Source organism: Hyperolius riggenbachi, chromosome 4 (assembly GCF_040937935.1).
Source record: "Hyperolius riggenbachi isolate aHypRig1 chromosome 4, aHypRig1.pri, whole genome shotgun sequence".
Taxonomy (NCBI): domain Eukaryota; kingdom Metazoa; phylum Chordata; class Amphibia; order Anura; family Hyperoliidae; genus Hyperolius; species Hyperolius riggenbachi.
Genome location: NC_090649.1, coordinates 215,244,685 through 215,268,195, shown reverse-complemented (window position 1 = coordinate 215,268,195; position 23,511 = coordinate 215,244,685). Strand labels below are relative to the sequence as shown.

The 23,511-nt window shown below is 43.6% G+C and overlaps 1 protein-coding gene across 1 annotated transcript in view; it reads left to right on the top strand.

Moving 5' to 3' along the window:
- CSMD1 (CUB and Sushi multiple domains 1) overlaps positions 1 to 23,511 on the top strand; it is a 2,205,021-nt gene that overhangs the window by 1,568,012 nt on the left and 613,498 nt on the right. The window contains 2 exon segments of the mRNA XM_068281348.1: positions 2,261 to 2,448; positions 21,359 to 21,547. Coding sequence (XP_068137449.1) covers positions 2,261 to 2,448; positions 21,359 to 21,547 — 377 coding nt within the window.

Genomic DNA, 23,511 nt, shown 5'->3' with positions numbered 1-23,511 from the left:
TGCTTTACAATGCATTTAAGGGTGATGTCACAGCACAACGAAATAAAGGTACCACTGCCAGTAATCCTTCTCCCATGTCCATGCAGGCAAGGACAGGACGCTTCAGCGATCTCATGGTGATGTCGGACATGCGGACATTATTTAGTCCAACGCCTCACCTTAGCACTTCCGGATCCACCCTCCACCAATGCCTGGACCAGCAGGTAGCCGACTACCTGGCCTTAAGTGTGGATGTAGACACTGTGAGCAGCGATGAACCCTTGGACTACTGGGTGCGCAGGCTTGGCCTGTGGCCAGAGCTGTCCCAATTTGCCATCTAACTTCTGTCTTGCCCTGCCTCAAGCGTCCTGTCAGAAAGAACCTTCAGCGCAGCTGGAGGCATTGTCACTGAGAAGAGAAGTCGCCTAAGTCAAAAAAGTGTTCAGTACCTCACCTTTATCAAAATGAATTAGGCATGGATCCCGGAGGGCTACTGCCCACCCGAAGACTAAGTCAGTCCTCGCACACAGCATCTCTGCCTGCACGCCATGGGACTGCCTTCTCCGCCACCACCAACCGGGTCCAGAACTCCAGGCGAATCCCTGAATTCTTAAGGCTGCTGCTAGCAGCGGCCGCTATAATAATTTTTCTGGTGCGTGTACATGCCTGCCTAATTTTTCTGGCTGCACTGCAGCTGCAACAACAAAACAAAAGGCATGTACATGTGTCAATTCCCCTTCATGATCGTTACCTTGCCATGGTGAAGGGGCTTGTGTATCACAATGAAGCAATGACCGATATACCTATATGAGTGTCTTGTGGGGTGGCACACCAAAGATAATAAGGTCCTTGCTTCATTGTGGACAGACCAAATTTGATCAGCTGGACAGCCACTGTTGTTCTGTCATTGAGCTACCTCAGCCTGGCGACCATATGGGCTTGAAAATCACTATCGCCTGCACTCTCGCCATGGTGCGCACCAGTCCAGCACGGCCGTCACAACACAAACAGCTGTTTGCGGTGCGTTACACAGTGAGTTTGGTGTGTCAGTTTGAAGCAGTACTCTAATTACACTCCCTGATTGATATATACACATGCAAGATGTTTTAAAGTACTTTAGGCCTCCAATTTAGCATGCAATGTGATTTCTGCCCTTAAAACGCTGCTTTTGGTCTTTTGGCATGTATCCAACTCCCCCATGCAAAAACTCAGATGTTAGACCCCTTAAAACATCTTTTCCATCACTTTTATGGCCAGCATAAATGTTTCTAGTTTTCAAAGTTCGCCTCCCCATTGAAGTCTATTGCGGTTCACGTTAATCGAACTTTTGCAGAAGTTCGCGTTCGCAGTTCACGAAACGAAAATCGGAGGTTTGGGCCATCTCTACTTGGGACCAGTCAGTTGTGTTATATTGATTTTTTTGGGTAAATAGTAAATCATTTAAGTTTAAATCTAACTGTGTGGAATAACAAAATGTGAATTGCTTCAAAGAAACAAAGGGTTTGACAAGCTTTAGTCAAGTCCTCTCTTTTGGGAGCAGTTGTTTCAATCCAATTTTAAGGGCTAATTCATCAGGTAACCGTAGAAATGGAATAAAAAATTGGTTTGGATAGTTAATCCAAGCGGCCAATTTCCAAAACTGCAAATGTTGTCCCAGAAGCAGTGTAAAAGACTCATTTTCTAAATATTAAATGCCAGACAGGCAAGTAATTTCACCAGATTTAAAGGGCTTGTCATAACCACTATAAACAAAGTGAAGAATCTTGTAAACTGCTTTAGGACAACTGTAGTGTGAGGTATATGGAGGCTGCCATATTTATTTCCCTTTAAGCAATACCAGTTGCAGCGCAGCCCTGTTGGTCTATTTGGCCTCCTGCTCATGCTTGTGCATGTGCAGAGGCCACCGCCCTGGCTGGGATGGCGGTTGTTATGGAGGAAACCCTGGTAGACCGCCTTGGAGTGGTGCTGCTTCGATGGACAAATATGCTGGAGGAAGCCCCACGTAAGTAAATCTGATTTATTTATTTATTTTTTGAATTCCCAAATATATCCTTTAAGACCCCCCCAAAAATGTGTTTTTTTCCAATGGAGGGGAGAAAAAGAAAACAAATACATCTGATTGGGGGAAATTAAATTATGATCAGCCAAAAAAGACAACTTAGTGGATCAGTACATGACCATACACATACTGTATCATTTTGTGCAATGGTAAACAAAAAAAAAAGAATACAGATTTATTGTAAAGATTGAAGATTAATGTCAATTTCCATTGTTTTCTCAGGTTTCAAACAGAAGTTAATTACGACATATTGGAAATACGAGATGGGCCTGCCAATTCATCTCCATTGATTGGAGAGTACCATGGAACACAAGCACCACAGTTTCTTATTAGCACAGGAAATTTTATGTACCTTTTATTCACAACTGATAACAGTCGTTCTAGTGTTGGCTTTTTTATTCGCTATGAAAGTAAGTAATCATATTTTACATTACTCATTCCATTTGAAGAAAATAATGGTTTTATTTCAATACTTTATTAAAGCGGACCTGAACTCAGAACTTCCCCTCTGCTCTTAAAGATGCAAAACAGCATAATAACCTTTAAAGGAAACATTTCTTTGTTACAGGTGATACCAATCCTGAAATAAATCTGCAGTGTTTCTACTTTCTGCTTTCACTGAAGCAGTCATATTGTTAACATCCTGTGTTTTCAATTGAGCTTATCTGCCTTTTTTTGCTGTGGCAGTCAGGTGACACAGGGGAAAGATCAAATTACAACTTGTGACACAAATTAGGGGGAATTAGACAGGCTAAATACATACGGGGTGCACTTCTCTGTTTTCTTTCTGTTCTGTGCAAGAGTTCGGGTACACTTTACGGATTTGCTTATCAATAGCTATGCTTAATTCTAAACATTTCACCTTTAAAACTCATCAAAACATGTAATGGTTTATATTTTTAAAGCAGTTGAACAACATTATGAACAAAAAGCTTGGTTTATGGTATACATGTTACCTGACTTACTATTACTGTGGAAATCCACAATTAAGGGGGGGGGGGGGGGAATCTCAGCTGGGGATTTACTATGCAAACCAGGTCATGTGTGATGAGCTCATGACGCCACATGAGGGCACATCTGAAACTTTCTATGTAGTCACAGGGATGTTGGTGTAGGGAAAATATAGTGCTGCTGCTACAGCTTTCAGTGTATGCATCACAATCACTTCACAATATGGCATTGGACCATTTTTAAATAATAGAAAATTGAATCCAAGCAGCTGGTTTTCAATTGATGGACATTCTTTCTGAGGATTTGATAGGAAACCAATTCTTTATTGATTTTTTTTGCTGTGGTAAATGTATTCCACAGACATGGCATACAACTGTTCTTCATTTTCAACTACTTCAAATACTGGAATACTGGCATTATTAACTATTTTTCTGCTGTGGAACTATATTTCCAAACTATTACTGTGGGACCATTATATCAAGGATATGACATGAAGTCATAAATAAAAGTTTTTAAAAAATTGTTTCTAGATATTTGTTGATTTTTAGGTATGGCAAGGAGTACAAACATAGCCCTATACACATTCCATGGGGATGGATTTTTTTCTTAAATAGAGATACCAAATGCCATTATAAGCTATACCAAGGCTCCTCCCATCCCATGTGTAAGGGTAGTTACCCCATCTCCCTCGTCTCCCTCCCTCAGCCATACCCCAAGACCAGATAACAGGCCTGGGGGAGGGGTGGGCCTACTTCTCTCCCTATTCTGCACTTTCCATGTCCTTACCCCTCCCCCTTCTCTTTACTCTACCTCCTTTGAGGCCCATGTTATCCGCCTCTACCATCCCCTCCCAGCCATTATTGCAGTCCTGTACCGCCCCCCTCCAGTACAATATCGCACTTCCTAGAAAACTTTGCCTCCTGGCTCCCACACATCCTGTCCTCCGACCTCCCAACAATCATCCTCTGAGACTTTAACATTCCAATTGATGAGCCTACCACCTCTGCTGCCACTCAGCTTCTCTCGCTCACCAACTCCCTTGGCCTCACTCAGCATACTAACGCCCCCACTTACAGCGCTGGTAATACTCTGGACCTAATTTTCTCTAAAGCCATCACACTTACAAACCTGGACACTGCACCATTCCCCATATCCGACCACCACCTCATCACCTTCACCCTCACTCCATCCAGCACCCTCTGTCCCCTTCCCAAAACTGGACATTGGCAGAGAGATCTGCGCAACCTTGACCCCAATGTACTAGCCACTCCCCTCCACTCCCTCTCCTCCTCCCTCCCCAACCTAACCTGCCCCAACGAAGCGGCAGCTCAATACAACAGTAACCTCTCCGCAGCCTTAGATCATGCTGCTCCCCTGACCTTTCGTACCAACAGTCGCCCCAACCCCCAAACTCGGCACACTGCCCTCACAAAAAAACTAAAAAATGAGACAATAGCTGCAGAACGCAAATGGAGGAAATCCCGCCACAACCATGATTTCCTGGGATACAAGACCAGATTGCAGATGTACCATACTGCCCTCGCTGATAGCAAACAGATATACTTCACTCACTTGATCGCTACCCAAGCCTCCAACCCACGTCGTCTTTTTGCCACCTTCAATGCCCTACTCAACCCCACACCTCCTCCCCCAACCTCCACCCTTTCAGCCACTGACCTAAACTACTTCATCAACAAAATTACAACCATCTGGAGGGATATTTCTCTCCTCCACTCTATCGCCCCCGCCTCCCCACCACATCCGACACCTGCCTCTTTCTCCTCCCTTACCTCTTTCAATCCTGTCACGGTGGAGGAAGTCAACCAGCTACTGGCAACTTCACCTGCCACTTCCTGCCCCCTAGATCCGGTCCCATCTGATTCCCTGCACCCACATTTTTCTGGTCTGGCCCCTGTCCTCACCCACCTGTTCAACCTTTCCTTCTCCACCGGCATCTTTCCCTCCATATTCAAAAAGGCCACTGTGCTTCTCCTGCTAAAGAAATCTTCACTTGACCCTGCTCTGCCATCCAACTACCGCCCAATCTCTCTCCTCCCTTTTGCCTCAAAAATTCTTGAATGCCTGGCCCACTAACGCCTAACCAACTTCTTTAATTCCAACTCCCTTCTCGATCCTCTGCAATCTGGTTATCGCACAGCCCATTCTACAGAAAAAGCCCTCACCAAAGTGGTCATTGACCTTGCCCTTGCCCTTGCCAAAGCCAAAGGTAAATACTCCATCCAGCTCCTCCTGGACCTCTCCTCGGCATTTGACACTGTCGACCACTCCCTCCTCCTCCACTCCCTAAAGCTAATGGGCATTCAGGACCTATCCTTAGCCTGGATCTCCTCCTACCTCTCCAAATGCTCCTTCACAACATTTTTCAATGGCTCCTCATCCACTCCTACACCCCTCTCAGTTGGTGTTCTTCAAGGTTCCGTCCTAGGACCACTACTGTTCTCACTCTATACTGCCTCAATTGGCAAAATCATCTCCTCCATGGGTTTCAATTACCACCTGTATGCCCATGACACCCAGATATATCTCCACATCCCAGATCTCTCCTCCTCTACCATGGACAAAGTCTCTGCCTGCCTCACATCCATTTCCTCCTGGATGGCTGCCAGGTACCTGAAGCTTAATTTGGACAAGACTGAGCTTCTAATATTCCCACCCCACACAGCTGCACCCCTCCCTGATCTGCACGTCACTATCGAAAATACTACCATCCGCCCTACCTCCCAAGCCCGCTGTCTAGGCGTTACTCTGGACTCTGAACTTTCCTTTAAATCCCACATCCAAGGTATTGCCAGATCCTGCAACTTCCACCTCCGCAACAACTCCAAGATCCGCTCCTACCTGTCCCCTGACACCACTAAACTCCTTATCCTTATCCCTTGTCATCTCCCGCCTCGACTACTGCAATTCTCTTTTGTCTGGCCTCCCCTCTAACCATACTGCCCCACTTCAATTGGTAATGAATGCGGCAGCCAGACTGATACATTCTTCTCACCGCAGCGCCTCTACAACTCCACTCTGTAAAGCCCTACAGTGGCTCCCCATCAGCTTTAGGATCAATTTCAAAATCCTGTGCTTGGCCTACAAATCAGTGCACAAGACCTGCCCGACCTACATCTCTGATCTGGTCCACAGGCACTTACCAGCCCGCCCCCTCCGATCCTCCAATGACCTGCGCCTAGTCGCACCATGCATAACTCAGTCACATGCACGATTTCAGGACTTCACCAGGGCATCAGCTACTCTCTGGAACTAGCTCCCACCAGCCGTCAGACTCGCCCCCACCTTTAATACCTTCAAACAAGCTCTCAAGACTCACCTCTTCATGCTTGCATACCCCCCGACACCAGCACCATAATATGTTCTGTTAGACACCCTCTCAAAAGATGCACCTATAGTCTCCACCCCACCCTTTAGATTGTAAGCCTCTGGCAGGGCCCTCCTCCCTAGTGTTTCCAGCATGATTGACAATCACACTATTGCACAAAGAATGGGAGACGTGGAAACAATGCTTAATCACATATTGCTAATCAATGGATCAAAGTTTACTCAGATATAATAATCTGTATGCACTATGCCAACAAAAACAGAATCAAATACTACAAAAACGAGAATTGGCTCTTGGGTTGGGTGCATACAAATTGCTATAATTTATTTATTACAAAAATATTGACAAAAAAAATTCTTACTAAACAAAAAAGAAAAAGAAAGAAAAAAGAAAGAAACAATTACATATCACTACAAAATACATATGGGTATATAAATTTTAAATTTAAATTTAAAAGAGTCACCCCACCCTATTCACGACCTAAAGGATGCCTGCAGTCTTCCAAATTAGCAAGGTTCCTGGTATGAATGTGCACATGAAATGGTCTCCAGCAGGTGATAGATAACTAGATGGCAAAAAGTCCAGGTGCAAATGACGAAGGCTATAGCTAGCAACAGAGCATATGATTGCTGCACATGAGGTTAATGGCAGTTGAAATGAACTTCCAGCATGGCATGTAGGTTAGTGAAGCGAGAGAGCCAGGTACAGCATATAAAAGACAGTTTCAAGCTCCAAGCAGATTCAATGGCAGCAATGGCATCAATAATTATTGAAATGTTGTCTCATGCATTCCATCATCCCACTCAGAGATCTGGATATTGCAGAAACATCTAAGATGACACCCAGCTCCAAAAGGGACCCAATTGCAGTCCAAAAAAGTTTGCATCAAGCAGAAGCAGGCTAAGCGCTGTCACTGGGAAGCATTCATTCCAGCATATATAGCACCATATTCCATGTAGATATATGTATATACTTCAAAGGATGCACCTATGTACAAACAGCCACAGCTCCATAGTTACCAGTCCTAAGTATAAATGTTTCAGGTCGCGGGTTAGGTGCTGGGTATGTGACTCAATGCGCCAGATTACGACATGTTTCGCTGATGCCTATGTCAGCCTCCTCGGGTAATGGCACAGAAAGTTGGTTGCTCTGCGAACGGGGAGGGGGGGGGGGGGGGGAACAAAGAGGGAAAAAGGAGGGATAGAAGGAGAAGAAAAGAACCCAGTAAATTAATAGGAGGCAGAAATGATGCATACAGCATCATTAAGGCCCTTACCATGGGTGGCATTAAGCTCAAAAATCCACCTCAGTTCCAATTGGAGCAACTGTCGATCAATATCCCCACCTCTTGCATGGGGATGAACTCTGTCCAGTCCCACAAAACGGACACAATCAGTGCTCCCACCATGTGTTAGGTTGACATGCCGAGATATGGGTGACATGATGGAATGCATGAGACAACATTTCAATAATTATTGATGCCATTGCTGCCATTGAAGCTGCTTGGAGCTTGAAACTGTCTTTTATATGCTGTACCTGACTCTCTTGCTTCACTAACCTACATGCCATGCTGGAAGTTCATTTCAACTGCCATTAACCTCATGTGCAGCAATCATATGCTCTGTTGCTAGCTATAGCCTTCGACATTTGCACCTGGACTTTTTGCCATCTAGTTATCTATCACCTGCTGGAGACCATTTCATGTGCACATTCATACCAGGAACCTTGCTGATTTGGAGGACTGCAGCCTCCTTTAGGTCGCGAGTAGGGTGGGGTGACTCTTTTACATTTAAATTTAAAATTTATATACCCATATGTATTTTGTAGTGATATGTAATTCTTTCTTTCTTTTTCTTTTTTGTTTAGTAAGAATTTTTTTTGTCAATATTTTTGTAATAAATAAATTATAGCAATTTGTATGCACCCAAGAGCCAATTCTCGTTTTTGTAGTATTTTTTTTTTTTTTACTGACAATCACCCCTCTTGTGGACTAGAACAGTCTCTATTTTGACCTATGACACTGTATTGTTATCAAATCATTTGCATGATCTTGTTTTGTTGTGAGTTTCCGTATGTTCTACCTTGTATGTTAACCCATTTATCTATTGTGCAGCGCTGCGTAATTTGTTGGCGCTTTATAAATACAATAAATAATAATAATAATGGGTTGATCCCTGTGTTAAAATAAGTGGACACAGGCACTGCACAAAGGATAGGAGGCAATAAAGAAAACCTGTAGCATCAAAAGGTTCCCCTGGGGGGTACTCACCTCGGGAGGGGGAAGCCTCAGGGTCCCAATGAGGCTTCCCACGCTGTCCTCCGTCCCTCGGGGGTCTCGCTGAAGCCCTCTGAACAAAGGCGATTTAAATATTTACCTTCCCCGCTCCTGCGCAGGCGCTGTGATGGCTCTCGGCTCTGAAATAGGCGGAAATACCCGATCGCCGTCGGGTCTGCTCTACTGCACAGGTGCAAGTCTCTGGTGCCTGCACAGTAGAGCGGACCCAACTGAGATCGGGTATTTCCGTCTACTTCAGAGCCGAAAGCTGCAACAGCGCCCCCGCTGGAGCTTGGAAAGGTAAATATTGAACAGGCTGTCGGATCTGTCAGGCCGCTGTTTGGAGGGCTGCAGTGAGACCCCCATGGGACAGAGGATGTCGTGGGAAGCCTCATTGGGACCCTGAGGCTTCCCCCTCCCGAGGTGAGTACCTCCAGGGGAACTTTTTGATGTTACAGTGTCTCTTTAATGTGCCTAGGTTGCAGAGATTCTGGCTATGTAATGGACTTTGGCTGGTATTGCTTTGGCAGCTGATTTCCAGGCTGGTGAGCTCTGAATTCCAGTTGTCTAGTTAAAAGGGATTGCCAAAATTCAACTCTGCAATGTTTAAAGGGAACCTAAACTGAGAAGGATATGGATTTTTCCTTTTAAAATAATACCAGTTGCCTGACTCTACTGCTAATCCTGTGTCTCTATTACCAGGGGCGCCTCTAGGCATAGGCAGTACAGGCCATTGCCTGGAGTGCCATTGGTCCTGGGGGGCGCCATGTTGCTGGATTAAGCCCCACCCACAAATTAAGCCCCACCCCTTGACTAAGCCCCACCCCATGGGTCTTCTTTTACTTGCTTCTGCTGCATCTACTTAGCGTAAGTTGCAGGCAGCTGCCACCTCTGTGCCTTGTGCATCCTTCTTTCCCCCTTTGTGCCTCCTTCTGACCCTTTTGTGCCTCCTTCTGTCCCTTTTGTGCCTCCTTCTGTCTCTTTGTGCCATGTCGGACCCCATGTTTGTCCTTCTGTCTCCCTTTGTGCCTCCTATCTCCATGTGCCTCCTTCAGTCCCCCTGTGCCAGTGGCCTTCTGAACCCCTTTCTGCCTCATTCTGTCCCCTTTTGCCTTTGTTTGTTCCCTTGTGCTACCTCTGCCCCCCTGTTCCTCCTTCAGTCCCACTCTGCCCCCTTCTGTCTCCCTGTGCATCCTTCTGTCTCCCTTTGTGCCTTCTTCTGTCTCCCCGTGGCTCTTTCTTTCCCCTCTGCCTCCTTCTGTCTCCCTGTGCCTCCTTATAGCCCCCTCTGCCGTCTTCAGTCCCCCTTTTGTGCCTTTGCCCTCCTTTGGGCTTTTTTTTTGTCCTCCATTGTGCCTCCTTCTGTCCCCTTTGTGCCTCCTTCTGTCCCCTGTTAGCCTCCTTCAGCCTCCTTCTTTCCTCCTGTGCCTCCTTCTGTCCCCCTTTGTGCCTCAATCTGTCCCCATTGTGCCGCCTCCTGCCCCACTTTGTGCCTCCTTCTGTCCCTCCTTCTGGCCCTCATGCCTTCTTTTTTCTCCTGTACCTCTTTCTGTCCTCCTTTGTGTCTTATTCTGTCCTCCTTTGTGTCTCATTCTGTCCCCCAATGTGCCTAATTTTGTCCCCCTGTGTGCCTCCTTCTGTCCCCTTGTGCCTCCTTCTACCCTCCTTTGTGACTTTTTCTGACCCTCGTGGCTCTTTTTTCCCCTGTGCCTCCCCATGTCCTCCTGTGCGCATTTTCAGTCCCCCTGTGCCTTCTTCTGTCCCCTTTTGTGCCTCCTTCTGTTCCCCTTTGTGCCTCATTCTGTCCCCTATTGTGCAGCCTTTAGTCCCCCTGTGACTCCATCTGTCCTCCTTTGTGACTCCTTGTGTCCCCCTTTGTGCCTCCTTCTGACCCTGCTTCAGTGGCGCCTGGTCCACCAGGCTGACCAGGCGGTTGCGAGTGCTGCGCGAGGGGCATGGGGGGGGAGACCGCAGCTACCAGGTAGTGAACTGGCTGGCGGCGTCTTCTGCAGTCTGCAGAGTCTGTAGGTTCCAGCAGGCAGAGCAGGGCTATAGGAAAATGGAGTCCTAAGACCTGCACTGGAGTCTATTTGTGGCGGTCAACGCGGGAGTTTTGCAGCCGCAGTTGCTACACAAATATCATCGGGGAGCTGCTGCGTCCTGGAGGGAGGCCAAGAGAGGAGTCTTCTGCAGGTGAGTAATTTTTTTTTTTTTATAGGTGCAGGCAGGTATCAAAGTTAATAGGGGGAACTAATGGGAAGTGGGGGACAGAGAGGAGCCCTGCCTATGTGTATTTTCTGGTGAACGCTGAACCCACATTCCGCGTATTTTCTGGTGAAACGCTGCCCGGAATTACAATTATTTTCTGGTGAAATGCTGCCGCATTATGATTATTTTCTAGTGAAAATCTGCCGCATTACAATTATTTCCTGGTGAAACGCTGTTGCATTATGATTATTTTCATGGGGGGCACCACAGGTTTTCTTGCCTGGAGTGACAAAATGGCTAGAGGCACCCCTGTCTATTACTTTCAGCCACTGCCCCTGAACAAGCATGCAGATAAAGTGCTCTGACTGAAGCCAGACTGGATTAGCTGCATGCTTGTTTCAGGTCTGTGATTCAGCCACTACTGCAGCAAAAGAGATCAGCAGGACTGCCAGGCAAATGGTATTGTTTAAAAGAAAACATCCATACCCCTCTCAGTTTAGGTTCCCTTTAAGCACTTTACATCCAGGCCTGTTTTCCCTTGAACTATCAGAGAAGTGATGACGTTTTAGCTATACCCCTATTAAATCACCAAATAGCACTTTCACTATTTATGCCACCTTAAAGGATACCCGAAGTGACATGTGACATGATGAGATAGACATGTGTATGTACAGTACCTAGCACACAAATAACTATGCTGTGTTCCTTTTTTCTTTCTCTGTCTGAAAGAGTTAAATATTAGGTATGCAAGTGGCTGACTCAGTCCTGACTAAGACAGGAAGTGACTACAGTGTGACCCTCACTGATAAGACATTCCAACTATAAAACACTTTCCTAGCAGAAAATGGCTTCTGAGAGCAAGAAAGAGGTAAAAATGGGAATTTCTTATCAGTGAGGGTCACACTGTAGCCCATCGGCATGACGCGGTTGGCTAGAGGTTAAGTCCCATGGCACAGTTCAGCTCTGAGCCAGGCCTCCGCTCTCCCCTTGTAAGATCGTAACCTACGGCCGGGAACTTCCATGTCACTCATGATCGCGCTCCCATTGCCGTGAGTGCTCTGTGCAGTTCAGAGAGAATTGAACTAGTGCCACTGTCAATCAAGCCCACGTTGTATGCGGCTTACTGCGCAGGAGCAGTAGTTCTGCACCTGCACAGTAAGCCACGTACAATGTGGGCTTGATTGACAGCGGCGGTTCGCACAGGCGCAGTGCGGACAACCTCGGGGTTGGCTTCCGCACCAAGTACGGAGACCGGGACAGTGGCGGGGAGCGGAGCGGTAGGCGTGGGTCAGTCGGCTGCTAGGGACTGGAGAAAGCCCCAGGTGAGTAAAGTTAATTTCTCTTATTGCTCTACCGTCATAGAGACAGGCAGTGCCAGTGAGCTGCGATGAGAGACATCGGGTTTGAGCTGCAATATCGGCAGGGAGAGACGGAAATGGCGGATGCGCGCTGCGGCGGTGATTGAAATATACGCCCTGCCAGCCAGGAGCCCACCAAAACCGGGTGTAGATTTCAATCGCTGCAGTCTTGAAGTAGTTAAGTGGTCATATGGGGGGGTTCAGGCAGGGGTGGGGGATCGGATCCCAGGAAAGGGTTCTCTAATTATTGTAGTTAGGGGAAGGGGGGGTTAATGAGCACAGACACGTGCTAGCATGCGCACTGTGCTCATTAACAACTACAGACTAACATTCATTTTGTTGAGCTTTTACAGGGGTTCTGCAACAAAGTGAATATACTGTTGCTGAGTAGTGATACAAATTTGTGTTCTCCATCAAAGTGTTCCATCCTCCATTTTTTGGTGACAATATAATGTTTGAGGAATTTGCAACTAGTTATAGACTTAGGCTATTGAGTTCAGAGTTGAATTTTTGAAAGTTTAGTTTTTTTAAGAACATTTCTATGTCTCCTCAATTTGGCGTATAAGTAGGGATGAGCTTCTAATTTTGCAGAATTCTGAACTTTTTGAGTTTCTGATTGAAAATTGGCTTTCCGCAGGAATTGATAAGACCCTTATCGGAAAGCAGGAATCCATCGGAATCCGAAATTGGCATTTCCAACCATTCCTACATATAAGTACAAAATTGGAATCAGATTTCATTAAATTTTGAAGCTCAATGCTAGTGAGATATGTGTGGGTGTGATTTTAGCAGTGAAAGACAGCAAATACATGTATTGGTTTGCTGCTTTCAGCTCAGTCAGGCTCAAAGTATGAAAAATGCTTACAGTTTCTTAATTTTAACAAAACTCCAATTTCCAATTGTTTCCTTTATCTACTGAAGCGATGTGATAAGTTTAGATGAAAGGTAAAAATAATCTTCAAAAAAGAATTAAATTACATTAAAGAGGAACTTCAGCCTAAACAAACATACTGTAATTAAGTTACATGAGTTACCGTATTTTTCAGGCCATAAGACACACTTTTTCTCCCCCAAAAGTGGGAGGAAAAGTCCCTGCGTCTTATGGTCCAAATGTAAGGCTAAATGCGTAACTGATTGTGCACTCCCCAACAAGCAAGTAAACAGAGCCATTACCAGTATATGAGTACCTACCCAGCAAGAGAAGGGCATGATTAGATCCCCTCGAGTCCTCCTATCACCTCCTCCATTTCCAGCATGTCATTTTGTTCTCCAGAACATGCTGCAGGGAGTATCGGAAGTGCTGACCGCTGACCACATGGCGTCTGTGCATCTGCTGTTTCACAGAGTCCGCATGGCAGTCACAGCGCCCACAGGTTCTCGGCAATCAGCCCTGCTGTGTTTCCGATCAGCCTGTGACGTCCCATCACAGCATCATCATGTGGCATCAGTGGTATACTGGGCCAGAGGTTTTGGTGATCAGCCTTGGCCCTCGATGTGCCTGCGGTGTGTGAAACTGCACGGGGAAACTGTGGATGCATGGTCGAAGCATGACGGAGGCCTCAGAAGATCCTTGATCAGCCTTTGAAGTTGCAGCAGTGCCATCCTGAAGCCAGGATTGGTAGTGCTGGCCGCTGACCACATGGCATCTGCGCATCTGCCATTTCACAGAGCCCGCACAGCAGTCACAGTGCCCACAGGTTCCCAGCAATCAGCATTGCTATGTCCCCGATCAGCCTTTCATGTACCACCATGGCATGATCACGTGGAATCTGCGACACAGTGGTGCACAAAAAGGAAGTTGTAGGGCATGCTGTGTTGGCCTTTTTTGCTTCTCTAATTCCCCTCAGACTTAACTAATGCAGCCTGATTGGCTGAAGCCTCTGTTCCTCCTGTTTTCCAGTCCCATGCCTCTGTTCCTCTTTGATTGGTCAGTATTTCTCATGCTGAGACAATGCACTTTCTATAGTGGAGGGTGGGCAAATCAGGCAGAGGTGACTAAGGGAGGAAATGACAGCATTGGCTTAAAAATAGCCACACTTAAAATGGGAAATGCTAAGAAGGATTTTCTCTTTTTTTACTGTAGAAAAATCACTAAAATCAAAACATGGATAGTGCAATACATATGTTATGTAAGTAGAGCAAGTATTTCTCTACTTATATATGTGTTGTTGTTTTTTTCTGAGATAGTATGGCTGACAGCTCCTCTTTAAGGTTTATGTCCAGTCTCCATTGCTGTTCACACTCATTTTAACGCGTGCATTATGCAACTGACCCCTGTGAATTCAGCCTAAAACTTATTCTTCATTTCATTTCATTTTTTTTAAGTAATGGATGTTATATCTATCAAACAATTCACATAAAAATCCTGTAACTGTCCCTGCAAATGTTTTTACTCTTGATTCACCATGAAGACCTTCTAACATGTTTTCAAGTCTAAGTCTAAAACTAAATGTCCAATAATGCCATTGAGTATTCATCCAATTATGTTTAAAATCAATCTAAAATGAATTAAATACTTAACTGCGAGAAGAAAAAATACTCATCTGAGGTCATTTAGTCCCAGTGGTGAGCAGAGCTCCTTTCTGTAAAAACATAAGTCTCTGTATTCTTGCTCTGTGATGCAGGCACAACTTCTTTTAGTTGTAATAATTTCTGACAGCAAAAACGGCGAGGAGTTAGTAACTTGGTGTCAGTCAATGTTGCAACCATTGCTTTTCATATTTCCTATGACATACTGGAAATGGTTCAAATAAGGTACGAGGGGAGCACAACTTCTTTCTTTGTCATATTTGTATTAAGGGTTAGCTAAAACTTCATTTTAGCTTATACTTCATTTGTGTTAAGCAGTACACATATTGGCATTTTTGCTCATTACTGATGGACTTTTTAGTTGATTTCTAGAGAATGTTGGTAGAATCACCAGCATTTACAATTCGAACCCAAAGTATTTCTTCAAATTTTAGAGCTTTAAGGCTTCAGTATTTTGAAGATATTTCAAAAGACTTTTCCCTTGCTGGGTTCCACAAAGCCACCTAACCCAAGTAAAGAGACCTATTAACTATTTAATGACCTAGCTAATTGAAATCTAAGCCCTGTTTTGGTGAGCTCCTGACTGGCAAGGCGTAGATTTCAATTAGCCACCGCTGTGTGCATCCACCGTTTCCGCCGCTCCCCGCTGATCGCGCAGCTCAAACCCAATGAGTCTCGTCGCATCTTACAGGCTCTGCCTGTCTCTATGACGGCAGAGCCATGTGAGCCGGTCAGGAGCCGTTTCATTGGCTCCTGGCTGTGTCTATCAATGTAAGCTGCTCCCATTGGCTTACATTTATAGACACGGTCAGGAGCCAATGAAAGAGGCTCCGAACCGGCTCACATGGCTCTGCCATCATAGAGACGGCAGAGTCTATGTCCTGGGGGACCCGGCGAGCGGCGATGATGGCAGTTGCGCCGGGTATGTGCGGCGATTCGTTGGTATTTTGGCAGGATTCCACGTTCCTGTACCAGCGGTCTCTGGTCCTTAAGGGGGCAGAGCCCGCTGGTACTTAAGTAGTTAATGGTAAAATCTCTTGAACAATTGAGCGTATGATAGAGTTGTTTATATTCAGTTGTATATATTACAAAAATTATGCCTCACTACTAGTCCCATATCTACTAAAATTCTATAATACTATCCTTGAAGGTAAGCCTTCTCCACAGGAGTTCTTGGAATCCTCCATAGCTGTCCTGCCCGAACTTAACTGAGATCTTCTGTCGCCTAAAAATTTCCATCCTATTTCGATACTTAATGTAGATTACATTTTTACAACAATCCTAGCATGTAGAATAAATAATGTCTACCCATCACTTGTTCACACAGACAACATCATTTCATATGCAACCACATCCCTTTAGAAACCCTATCATTTGACATAGAAAGGGCCTTGGACCTGATTAGCTGGCCACATATGTTTGCTTCTCTCAAGATATTTGGCTTCGAAGGCAAATTCCTGAATTGGATGCAATGCCTATATTCTCTACCATAAGCCTTGTTAAAGCTTCCAGCTACTTTTAAACCTTCCTTTGAGATCAAAAGGAGCAAGAGACAAGGCTGTCCCTTGTCACCAAGCATATTTGAACTGTTTATAGAGCTTCTGACATCCTATATACACACTAATAATGATATCCAACGTTTTATGATAGGTAAAACCACCTATGAAAAAAATGTATTTGTGGATGACATCCTGCACACTCTCACAAGCCCACATGTGTATCACAAGCCTCCTAAAAGCAATCGCTGACTTTTCTGGGCTTTAAGCTTAACGCTGAGAAATGAAAACAAATGATTAGAAATCTCCCTAATATAGAAAGCAAAAGGGTAGCTGATTCCCTTAAAGTGTACCTAAGATAAAACTAATGAATTAATTTATATTTACCTAGGTCTTCCTTAAAACGCCTTCAGGCTTTGGGCTCTCCCACCATCTCCGGGGGGCTGCTTCAATCCCCCACTGGCTGCATTGGTAACTTGCTTCAGTCACGATTTGTCGTGCATGCGTGGCCCAGCTGACGCACCCCTTTAATGCTCTGGGAGTGTTCTGCACCTGCACAGTGCTGCTGCACGAGAGCAGAACTCTCTCAGTCAGGGGAGCATGATGGGGGTGCATGTCAGGGCCACACATGCACGGCAAAGCACAAATTAAGCAAGCTACCAATGTCAGTGGGGGGATCGGAGCAGCCCCGGGAGATGGCAAGGGAGCCCGCAGGCAGAAGGGGGCTAGAAAAAGCCCCGGGTAAGTAAAAATGCATTTGGTAGATGTAACTCATGTTCATTTTAAATTAATGTACCAGCCCAAATACATTAAATATGTAGGTAAAGCTGCCTTTAAATTCACTAGACATATTTTAAGGTAATTTCCCAGCCATCTTTCTACAGTTGGAAACATCTTTTATGGCATACCTTTTTAATAAACCCGACTTCCTCCCAGTGACTGCAAAGCCTTCAAATAGTGACTAAACTAAATTCACTACACACCACAAGCTAATAACAAATGAAACCTCCACCCCCCTACCCAACTTGAATCCTGTCTTTATGCACAAGTGGGAATTGAATATAGGCCACTCAATATTAGATAATCAATGGTTTCATTGCAGCACAATTGCAACAAAAAACAGTGTTTTATTCCACACTTGAATCCTCCATAAAACTACTCCATTGCTCATATATCACACCAGGAAGATTTTACAAAATTGACAGCACAAAACCTTCCACATATTTCAGGCTGGTTTCACACTACAAATTGGCATTAGCGTTGCGGTGCTAGTGCCCGCCACACCACATTACACCACCAAAAACAGGCCTTCAGGGAACACCGCCTTAGTACATGTTGTTCCCTGTCTGGCATCTGTCCAAATGGGAAGTGACACACTTGCGGTCACTTCCTGTTTCAGGAACGCTGAAGTGCATGGAAGCGTATTGTAAAAATATATTTCCGCATATGCGCACCACGACGTCGCAATGCCAACGTATTTAAAGAACCCTACGTCGACATAGACTAAAACGACTATCTGCCTGATGCAGATTGACACAGGTTGCTGCAGGATCCCCGCGGTTATGTAGATATGTGCTAGCCAGGGTTGCTTGTAAACTACACCAGTGTGAATCTATGCGTCGGAGTCCGCAACTACGCATCGTAGTTCATAGATGAAGTTTAAAAACATTGCATACGTATTTCCGTCGTAGTCGTAGTACCGCTATTCGAAACTTCACCCGTTACACGTAGTTGACATATGTATTGCGAAGTCAACTACACGTGCGGTAACTGCGTCTATATGGATTATAGAGCATGTGCAGAAATATTATTGCATATATACGTATACAATTCCGCATTGGAAGGTGGAATGTACGCATATATTAGTTCACCCATTCGCATATTTAGCGGATTATTGCGGAAATGTTTCCGCATAAGGGCATAAGCGTCCGCATACACTACGCTTCGCACTACGCGAAGCTTCCGTATTTTAACGCATAGTCTACGAAATGCAAACGTAGCGAAGTTTCTGATTTCGAAGCCGTAGTTTGCGAAGCGTAAGCGTGTAGAACTATGCGTAGTTCCAACGCAGCGAAGTTGGCTGACTACGACCATCCCTGGTGCTAGCGTTAAATCGGGCACTTCCGGCGTTGCATACTGCAATGTGGGAAGTATAAACTTCCCCATAGACTTTCATTAGCCTGCGGTAACAGTGCAGCAATTTACCACACCACAACAGTGTGAAAGGGCCCTCAGAGATTGCAATATCGCTGATACTTTGTCATATGGAGCTCGATCATAATGGTATAGCTTCTGGAATAAAACATGCTTGGTCATTGACATTCTCACTTGACCCTCGTATCTTCCTACTTGGTGGCAAGATTTTGTGTTTAACAATTTTATTTGTTATTATTTGTCTACTGACTTATATTAATCCCCTGCGTCGGATATGTGATGCAATTGTAGTAGGTTATTATTTACTACAAAATACCAATTAAACTCTTTGAAAATAAATATTTATTTTTTTTAACCAAGATACTAACTAGAATTGATCAGTTTATATACATGTGAAAATCATGCAGTATGAAACAGAAATTAGGGTATCAGGAAAAAAGTTTAGAAAGGAGAAAGCAGAACCCATCTGCACCCAGGTCTTACTTCAATGAGTCATAGACACCAAAAAGAATGTAGATAAAAATTATCATTTATTAATATATTTTTAAAAAAGTTAATATTGATCATACAGTTTTAGGTGATCTGAATGTCTGGGCAACTGAGGGAAGGAGATGTATCATTATACAGCAGCAAGTATACAATATTGAGGCATATTTCAAGTCAAAAGAGGATGGCAATGCACTCTAACTTTTAGAAAATAACCCATATGGCTAGAAAGTCCTTAGTTATAGGGATGCTAGGATGCAAAAAAATGTAATAGCATAGCAACAAACAATTGACTTGCCATCCTCTTTTGACTTTATACAGCAGCAATTATACAATATTGAGGCATATTTCAAGTTGAAATATGCCTCAATATTGTATAATTGCTGCTGTATAATGATACATCTCCTTCCCTCAGCTGCCCAGACATTCAGATCACCTAAAACTGTATGATCAATATTAACTTTTTAAAAAAAAATATATTAATAAATGATAATTTTTATCTACATTCATTTTGGTGTCTATGACTCATTGAAGTAAGACCTGGGTGCAGATGGGTTCTGCTTTCTCCTTTCTAAACTTTTTAACCCAGTCACTCTGAGTCATTTTTATAGGTGTTTGCTATACATATATGTAGGAGTGGTTTTGTGTTGGATGGATCGCATATGTATACATATCAGGAAAAAAGGGTGCTGGCTAAGGGTGGACGAAAAGGGCACCATCATAGACTCTAATGCAATTATCGTTAATACGGTGATAAAAGCAGAAAAAAGGGCGCCGTGATAAATATCATTAACAATATTAGAACATTACAGTTTTTGAAGTGTGTTATTGTCTTGGAAGCTTGCAACATTATAGCTTTTGTCATATTATTTAGTTTGCATGTACAGATTTTACATTATCAAAGAGATTATTGTTTATATGTGTAAAAGGGTGTTTTTGCAGAGGAAGTGGTTAGGGTTAGGCACCAGCAGGGGGAGTGTTAGGCTTAGGCACCACCCAGGGGGCGGTTAGTTTTAGGCAACACTGGGGGATGGTTAGGGTTAGGCACTACCAGGGGGCTAGGTTAGGGTTAGGCACCACCAGGGAGCGTTCTAAGTGAGAGTAGGATTGGTTTAAGCTGTATTGTTGAATTACGTAATGATTTTTAAAGTTAATATCTTTTTGTTATTATTTCCCTTCTGTTTTTACAACAGTGTTTATTGTTAACCAAGTTTGCCAATGAAGTTTAACGTTATCAGATTTTGTTATCCACCGGCGCCATTTTGTTATCCAGACGGGCCCTTTTTTCATGCATGCAAAATTAGTAATAATGTGTAGTTAGCGGACACATTTTTGATTGGCATCCCATTTTATCCTACATCATTAACCACTTCACCACTGAGGGGTTTTACCCCCTGACCACCAGAGCAATTTTCACCTTTCAGCGCTCCTTCCATTCATTCGTCTATAACTTTATCATTACTTATCGCAATGAAATGAACTATATCTTGTTTTTTCCGCCACCAATTAGGCTTTCTTTAGGTGGGACATTATGCCAAGAATTATTTTTTTCTAAATGTGTTTTAATGGGAAAATAGGAAAAATGTGGGGAAAAAAAAATTATTTTTCAGTTTTCGGCCATTATAGTTTTTAAATAATGCATGCTACTGTAATTAAAACCCATGAAATTTATGTGCCCTTTTGTCCCGGTTATAAAACCGTTTAAATTATGTCCCTATCACAATGTTTGGCGCCAATATTTCATTTGGAAATAAAGGTGCATTTTTTTCAGTTTTGCGTCCATCCCTAATTACAAGCCCATAGTTTATAAAGTAACAGTGTTATACCCTCTTGACTTAAATATTTAAAAAGTTCAGTCCCTAAGGTAACTAATTATGTATTTTTTTTAATTGTAAATTTTTGAATTTTTTTTTTAATTACAAAAAAAAAAAAATGGGGAGTGTGGGAGGTAATGAGTTAATTTTGTGTGTAAAAGTCATTTATTTGTATGTGAAAAATGTGTAGGGTGTAGTTTACTATTTGGCCACAAGATGGCCACAGTAACTTTTTGCTTTATTGCGACCTCCAAGCCTCCTTCCGGAAGCTTGGAGGAAGAATAAGGAGGCTGGACACGTGAGTTTCTTCTCACAATGATCGCGCTGCCCATAGGAGAGCAGCGGGTCATTGTGGGGCTTAGATCAACGAACGGGAATGGATTTTCCCGTTCATTGATCTCCGGGCGAGCGGGCGGCGGCGGTTTTACTAGCGGCGGGCGGCGTGTTTACGAGCGGGAGCGCGGACAGCGTCGGGAACGCGGAAAGTACGTGTTTCTCCGTCCCTGGTTTTTAAAGGATGGAAAAAGGGGCGGAGAAATACGTACGCGCGGGGGTAAAGTGGTTAAGCACAGAGGTCAAACGACTGAAACAAGTAATCTGTACTTCTAAATGCCATGAAAATATATAGTGCAAAGAATTATCACACATTGTAATGTCTTAAGTACATCACCGGGGAATAATGTTCAGTAATATCTATGTTTAGGTGTTACCTTGGAATCAGATTCGTGCCTTGACCCAGGCATCCCAGTAAATGGTCATCGGCATGGGAAAAACTTTGGCATTGGGTTTTCTGTGACATTTACTTGTGATGCTGGCTACATTTTAAGTGATGAAGATCCACTAGTTTGTGAAAAAAACCATCAGTGGAATCATGCACTCCCTAGCTGTGATGGTAAGTGCTGTAATCATTATTTGACTTGTTGTTTTTTTTCTCCAACTTTTAAAAGTTATACAGATTTTTGACAACTTATCACAACTCAACAAACATATTAGGGCATGTTTATGCAGGGCATTAAAAATATGGCAAGCATCTTGAAGCACTTTAGAGAAGTGGATAGATCAATCAAACTAAAAAATACCGTATATGCCTTAGGTGTGTTTTACAGTACAAATTGTGATCACTATTTATACTCATTGCACACATTTTGATTTGATTATTATGTGTTCAGACAGGTTTCGCAGCATCATTGCGTTTGTGATCTCTGATAGGGGAGGGGGGAAAAAGTGAGGTTAAAAATGTTTAAATTACTGGATCACAGCTTTTAAATACCTGGTATTTTTTTAAAGGATATCTTACTGCTTAATAAATCCACAAATTGGCACCGTGTGTGTGTGTGTGTGTGTGTGTGTGTGTGTTTGTGTGTGTGTGTGTGTGTGTGTGTGTGTGTGTGTGTGTGTGTGTGTGTGTTTGTGTGTGTGTGTGTGTATATGTATGTATACATATGCTTACCGCACTTCCCGTGGCACAGCGTCTGCCTCCCGTTCCCCACTATCGCTCTAATTGTTTGAGCCCTGGTCAGTGTGATCGGTGCCCTCTTACTTGGACATACTACATGGTGCATGCGCAATATGGCCGTAGAGCACCGGGGGTCCTTAGAAAGTATGGTCACAAGGCGCTCAAGCAGACATACTGCATGCGCAAAGTAGTATGTCCAAGTCAGAGGGCGCCGACTAGGACCCATATAACATGAGCAATAGCGGGGAAAAGGAGGCAGTCACCGGGCCACAGGAGGGGTGGTAAGCCTATGCACACCTCCCCACACAAATGCAGGGCATCAAATTGTGGATTTATTGAGAACTAAGGTATCCTTTAATACATTTGTGTGAACAAGTATTAAAGTTATAGTTTGAGCATGTTCAAATAAATGCAGTCTAAAAACTTTAGGCATTTGAAGCGTGTTCACATATAAGCATTTCAATATGCTATAAAATGCCCTGTACAGTATTTTGCAAGTATTTTGAAGAATTATTTTGCTGGTTTGTTTTCACTCACTGCTCTGAAATACTTAAAAATGCTTAAACAGTGCAGCATTTTTTGTACATTTTGAATGTCCTATGTGTGAACAGTTTAATATCCTCATCTTCTGTAAAAAAAAAAAAAAAAAAAGCATTAAGTGTTAGGATCACAAATTTCTACACATAGGCCATATGAAGGTGCCAAGAGAAAAGAGGAACAATAGCCTGTAAGGATAAACTATAACACTTTCTCAGGTCTTAACCAGCCTCCTCAGGTACATTGTTAATTGACTACCCTAAAACATACATGCCACTCATGAGGTGCTCAATCCTTTTAAAGGACACTTTAACTCACACTCTTTTTTTAATATAGTAGTGGAAATAGAGTATTAAACCGTGTGAGCCAACAGTAAAAGCAAGACATTTTAAATCAGGATAATACCATTTATATGCTGACTTTGAAGAAGGCGTATTTGCCAAAAGTTCTCTCTCTTTCTTCTGACTCAATTCATGTATGCATACAGAAATTGAGTTTGTATGTATAGGAATTGCATCTGAAGTCTATTAGCCAAAAGCTTGATCTTCTAAGTTAGCCAATACATGGTATCATCCTGATTCAAAACTTCTTACTCTTTTTTAAGTTTTCAATTAATATAACCCTCTTCTTCTTCCTGGTTACATCCACACCACCTATACACTATTGAATTTCTAGTTTATCTGTAACTGTAGAAACTATTATAGATAGAATTGTGACCAACAGATTGAAAAAAATCAAAGACTTGAATGGAAGACAGGTAATTCCTAATATACTTAATCTGTAGCTGATTAAAGCAACAACCTCCGTGATCAGCAGGCCCAGATGTACCTCACAAGAGCCTATAGGCACAGATGTCCTGGCAC